Here is a 6,366-nt window from a genome sequence, read left to right on the forward strand (position 1 = left end):
CTGTGACTTCCTGACAACCGCAGAAAAAGGTGAGAGAGGGGCCTCCTGGCATTCTCGGCTTACATATCCTTAGCCCCTTCCCCACATGCAGCTAAAGTCAACTGATTGGACAGAAGCGGTGACTGATTCTCTCCTGGACTCCATGATGAGCATAGGAAGTAGGTGTGACCATAGCTTGCTGGCATAGTGGTTGGAAGACACTTCCGGTTAACACTCCACCCCTTCCTCCCCCACTTACACTCTTTCTGCCAACCTCTTCCACAAAAGTCTCTGAGCCTTGGGGCGGGGGTAGATGTGGGGTGATCTTCCTCCTATTGTGGCAAGGCACTGAACTTTCAGGTCTCTACATCGTGAGTTTTCCATGGGCTGTCGGCCCATTTCAGTGGGATTCCATCTACTGTAATAACACAAACAGCAAGACACTTCTAGAGAGATGTCTCAGTGGTTAAGAGCATGGCTGCTCTTACAGAGGACCCAGGTTCGAATCCCAGCACCCACATGGAAGCTAACAACCATCCGTAACTCCAGAGTTCCAGGGGATCCAATGCCTCCTTGCAGACATTGCACAACGTGGGTGCACTTACACACATGCAGGTAATACACTCATACACATAAAATAAAATAATAATTTTTTTAAAAAACTTACTGCCTGGGAAGTTTTTTAAAAAAAGAAAGAAATGTACTGTAGTAATAATAGTTTGGGAGAGTAGGAAGAGCAGGGGGAGTCTGGAATCTTCCCTAAAGATAATGTACTAACAAGGATATATGAAAGTCAGAGCACAGCCTATTAGCCTGAGTTTCAATAAACCCCCGAATTACACAGCAGCAGTCAACTCCAGAAAGTCTGACTGAATGAGGCAAGTCCACCCAGCTGGCTAGTGAGCTAATAAAACCCAGAGTCACTAGCATCGCCTCCTGGGCAGGCTTCCCTCCCACACAGCCACTCTACTCATCCCTCTCATGATTCTCCCAAGAGGAGAAACAGGTGCCTACACAGATCACTAGACTAAGCTTCAGGGTGTAGAGATTTCCATCCACCGGGAGTCCTTCTTTACCTTCTGTTCTATGTGTGATCACTGAAGGGCTTCAAACAGTGAGACTGTGTGATGAGCCTGGCAGGCCCACACTGGAGGCAGCACCCACACAGTGATCAGCCAGGAAAGAGTGTTCTTGGGGACCATGTTACAGGAAAGTAGCTAAAAAAACAAAAGGTACCTGGAGGTAAGATGGGTGATCGGGGCTAGAGGAAAAGACAGGTCTCAAAGACCTAAGCTGTTCTATTCAGAGTAGAGTCAAGATGTCAGTGTTACAATGATCTTTGTCCTAAGCAGGGGTAGGTTTTATAGTGGAGAAAACCTGCTCACCACCCTCCACCTGGTGAGGGTTTCTGTACTTTCAAGTCCTCACCATCAGGCTGGCCCCAAGCCTCCTGAACTTAGCACTGAAGGCTGGATGACTTCCCATGTATGCTGGGAAGAAGGAGCCTCCTGCACTCACAGCAGGAAGGAAAGCAGGAGGTGAGAGCTTCTCTGAGCCCCTCAAAAGCCTGTCTCATGAAAGTGAGTCTGTGCCAGGGAGTGACAGACAGCTCTAAGCAGCAGAAAGAATTCAGCACTGGCCGGTGTTGAATAAGCAAAGCTTGCTAAGGAGCAGCTGCTTCTAGAAGAGGGGGAACAGAGAAGGAATAACTTCAGATTTCTGGGATTTTAAAGGTTTCCAAGTTTCCGAGTCAGTGGGGATCAGGCATTCCTAAAGAGGATAGGACCTTTCTCTTTGCCTGCTCCCTTCAGGTAGAAAGAAGATTGCTAGAAGTACTTCAGAGAAAATCACATTGGGCAAGGCAGTCAACACTCCCCAAATGCACACCCAGCAAAAATGGAAGGAACTTCTGGGGAGGTATAAGTGAGTCTGACCTCAGACCAAATGATGAAGTAAGAATTTCCTGTAGCTACAGCCTCCTCAGCCCTAAGCAAGGTGGGTTTCCTGGGGAGACATTGAAGGGCAACTGTGTGGTCTTTGATGTACTCTCCACACCAAGCAGCACAGCACCCTGTGGGCGCCAATCTGTCTGAATTTTCTCATCTGTAGAAGGGGCAGGGGAGAGGACTAAGGCAAGATTCTCAATCTCAGCTCCATGGACAGACTCCATTGGATCACAGTGTGGGGAGTGTTTGCTAAATATACAGATTAATAATGGAGAGAGGTGGTGTATGACTGCAATACAAGGAGAGGCAGAGTAAGGAGGGCCAGGGCCAGTCTACATTGACCCAAGCCTGTCTCAAACCAAAACCAAAGTGAAACACAACCACAAACCAAAAAACACCATCCAACCCAAAAAGGACAGCTGGAAAAAGGACGAATTTATGAACCATGAGCTCTTTTAAATGTATGCTAGATAATTCTCAGGGCCTCAGTTTGGAAAATCTTTGTACTAGAAAGATTTTCAGGTCCCTTAGAGATCTCAGATCCTGGATCCCATGTGTTTTGCTTGTTCTGGTAACTATACTATTTTTTAATTCCTGATGTCTTGGCACCTGTGAATTCCACTGCCTCTGCTCTCTTCCAGCCAAGCTCCTGGGTTATCTAGACTATCTAGATGTGTGATAGAGAGGCTGTGACCCTTGGCTGCAACTGCTGATAATCTTCCTCCCAAGTCTCTCCATCCCCCATCCAAGGATTCCCTGCAGCACACGTTCTCATTTTCCTCTGACAAGGACTTTGAGCTTCCACTAAATTCTTGTTCTAAATATTGCGTCTGTTTCCTTATTTCTGATCTGGTGTCAGTTGTGTAAGTTTGGTGATTTCTATACATAAAATAGCTCAAGATACAGGACCATGGGGTACACTCTGCTGAAGGCTTTGGGGCACCTGCAAGGGACCTCTCGCAGAACCAAATAACTTTGGGTAGAACAGTAGCAGAACTCATTTCCAAAGTTCCCCAGCCAGACAGGCTTTTCAGCCAACTTCCCTTTTTTGGTGTGTGGAGTGCTCAGAGGAGGGATCATGTCACCTGGAGCAGCCTGGGCAGGAGTATGAAGAGGTAGGATCTGAAATGGTGGGGGAGCACAGAGAAGCACTCAGAAACAGTCACAGGAGAGAAAGCCCAGAGAGGGTTGGAGAGGCCCTGAATGTGCCTTCTGTGCCATATCTGGCTGAGTGGGGTGAGCTGGAAATGAGACTGGGGCAGCAGACTGGAGGGAGACTGTGATTCCCAGAGTCAGGCACACCTGTCAGAGAGGGCTCAATTGTACTGAATAACATTGGAATCAGACATGATCACATTACTTACAAAAGACTCAGATTTGGGGACAACTTGAGCAGTGGAAGGGAAGCATCAGTCCCTCCAACACTGATGGTATCCAAATCTGTCTAGATGAGCCAAGAGCTTTACTTGAATGACCCCAGACTGGCTCAGAAATACCTGTTTTCCAGTTTCCAAAAAGGATGCTAGCTTCCATATCGCTTATTGTCTCTAAGTTCTCTCAAAGCTGTTGAATAATTTTTCAGTTCTCAGGGTTTGCCTGTCTCTTTTGACTGTTGGATCTCCTGGGAAATTTTTCTGTCTGTAGTATAAGTCACTGACTAGAAATTCTTGGAGAAAATTTACATCTGTAGATACTGATCTCATGGAATAGATGGCAAACCTTCCCTTAATCCATTTCCCTTGGAGCCCCTAAAAAGACAAATCCAAGCACATCCAGGGCTCCCACAGTGTAGTTCCAACCACAGGTCAGGATGCTGTCTTTCTGATGTCATTCTTGAAAATCCAGGTGTTAGCCCTAGAAGGATTTGCACAACTGTACAATGGACAAATGCCTGCCTTGTCCCTTCCACCTGCCCCTCCCCTCAGATCACACACCTACAAGTTCAGCTCTCAGGTAGAAGCCACTCCCTGTCACCTGTCACCATCCTGCTCCACCTTCTTTGGACTTTGCCTGATTTGCAGGTGGTTATGTTCATTTGCAGGAAGGAAGACATGACTGAAGAAATCGTGTTTGCAGCTCTTCCAGGGAAGCATGGGAGGACGGAGGATGGCAAGAGATGAGGAAAGAGCCTGCAGTAAGAGGCCTTCCCTGCAATGCATCTTGGCCCCTGTCCTTGAGCTCAGGGAAAGGGGGCGGGGCTGCACAGAGCAGAGGGAAGTGCCTGGGATGAAACAGCAGGAGCCTGGGACCTGCTTTCCTGGGTCCTGAACCTACTCTGGATATAGAGATTGGCAAATCTGATCACCAGGTCATCTGTGTTAGAACAAGGATGCAGGGTACATGGGGATTCTCTTTAGGGAACACACCTTGGGCACAGAAGAGGGTAAGGACAGGAGGAAGGGGTCAGTTCTGGTCTAACCCCTCAATAATCACAGGACAAACAACCCCACATTATCTCCACTTTTGCAGAAGACATTTAACATTTATACTGGGCATTACCCTGAGTTTATACAAGAAGCACGAGGTGGGCTATAATTCAACCCCAGTGTCTGGGACTGAGATCTCCTGCTCTGACCCAGAAGTATTGTCTCCCCATCCTGCATGGATAGTATTTGGGGGAACATGAGAGTCAAATAGGAAACAGGCCAGTCTGTGTGCACATGACCAGACGCTGTGCAGATGCCAAAGTTAAAAAGAGCACTTTCTGAAACCCTCTGCAAGGAGTGCCTGCGGGTGCGCAGGGACTCCACAAATGCAGAAGGGAAAGACCTGGAGGAAGCCAGAGCTCAGAGCCCAGTGCGGAGGGAAGATCTGGTTCACACCGGGAGGAGGGCGATTGGACTACCTGTTCTTCACTTTTGTTCTTAGCATGTCAACAAACCTGAGAACACGGTATTCCCAAAGGAAAGTTGATTTCGCTGACATTAAGTTTGCAATATTTTGCCCTCAGGTCCAGAGGAGAACATGCGGTCCTGGCAGGAGCCCCAGCTGAGGCTGGTCCTGGTAGGGAGGACAGGGGTCGGCAAAAGTGCCACAGGCAACAGCATCCTGGGCCAGCCGCGCTTCCTCTCCAAACTTGGAACCACTTCTGTGACCACAACCTGTGCTGCTGCCAGACGGAGGTGTGCCAAGTGGCACGTGGACACCCCAGACATCTTCAGCCCCGAGATTCACAGATGGACCCCGGGTGCTTGGAGAGAGCCCGCTGCTACCTGCTGTCGGCGCCCGGGCCGCACGCGCTGCTCCTGGTCACCCAGCTGGGCCGCTACACCGCCCAGGACCACGAGGCGCTCCGCAGGGTGAAGCAGATGTTCGGGGACGACGTGATGGCGCGAACCATCGTGGTCTTCACGCGGAAGGAGGACCTGGGCGACGACTCTCTGCAGGATTACGTGCGCTACACGGAGAACCAGGCGCTGCGGGAGCTGGTGGCCGAGTGCGGGGGCCGCGTGTGTGGCCTGGACAACCGCGCCACCGGGGCGGAGCAGGAGCAGGTGGAGCAGCTGCTGGGCTTGGTGGTGCGCCTGGTGAGGGAGCACCGGGGTGCGCACTACACCAACGAGGTGTATGAGCTGGTGCGGGTCCTGTGGGGCGCGAACCCCAAGGAGCGGCCTCGAAGGGTGGCAGAGAAGTTGGCAGAGCACATCCGGAGGCCCCGCTGTATCCGGCTGCTAGCAAGGCTGTGGAAATGGCAGAAATTCCATAGGATGGGTTGGAGATGGAGCGTGACAATCTTCCTAGGTGTGGTCCTCCTGATCTACCAACAGACGTCTGCCCCAGGCAGTGGGCGATGGGAACGACATATGACTCAGGTCTTAGATACTGTAATTGCTGGGGAAGAAAAGAACCGAATACTTACTGCGCGGGCACAACCAAGGGGAACTGGGGTAGGGGTACCTTACACATACTCAAAATTCATTTTTACATGATTGAGTCTTATCTTTTAACCTTATCCAGGCAAAATTTTAAAATAAAAGTGTCTATCTTCATTTTTAAGATATTTTCACCAACCAATCTCCATAGCTCATTCCTCTCTTGAAAAACAGTGAAACAACAGGTTAAAACAAGCATTTTTACTTTCAACATTTTCCTTTTCATCTAGACTGACTTTCTAAATAACCTTGTACTTCTTATACATGGATAGGCGTGTTCCTTCACTTCCCTCACAGACATTTATGATATTCAGTGAAAAAGATGTCAGTATTGGTGTTCACGTCTGATACATCTGTTTATTAGTAGATGGTCTGCTAAAAATAAGTAAATGTAAATATACTGAAAATAGTGGTTTGCACTATATTTTTTGTAAATACAATTGTTCCTGTCTTTGCAAAATAAAATAGAATGCTGGAACCATAAGATGTAAAATATTCAATGTGGTTTTTCAGAGTTTCAAACAATGCATTTTTACATATGTTTTACAATGCGTATGATGGATTTGTAT

General features: G+C 48.5%; 1 protein-coding gene across 1 annotated transcript; it reads left to right on the top strand.

The window, feature by feature from the left end:
- The first annotated feature begins 633 nt into the window (after positions 1-633).
- On the top strand, positions 634-5,854 carry LOC103734733 (GTPase IMAP family member 1-like). Its single transcript, XM_029563917.1, is given in 2 exon segments — positions 634-5,100; positions 5,103-5,854. Coding segments are annotated over 2 exon segments (963 nt in total). The 5' UTR covers positions 634-4,889.
- Positions 5,855-6,366: the final 512 nt, after the last annotated feature.

Source organism: Nannospalax galili, unplaced genomic scaffold (genome assembly GCF_000622305.1).
Source record: "Nannospalax galili isolate Female #2095 unplaced genomic scaffold, S.galili_v1.0 scaffold1217, whole genome shotgun sequence".
In the NCBI taxonomy this organism is placed as follows: Eukaryota; Metazoa; Chordata; class Mammalia; order Rodentia; family Spalacidae; genus Nannospalax; species Nannospalax galili.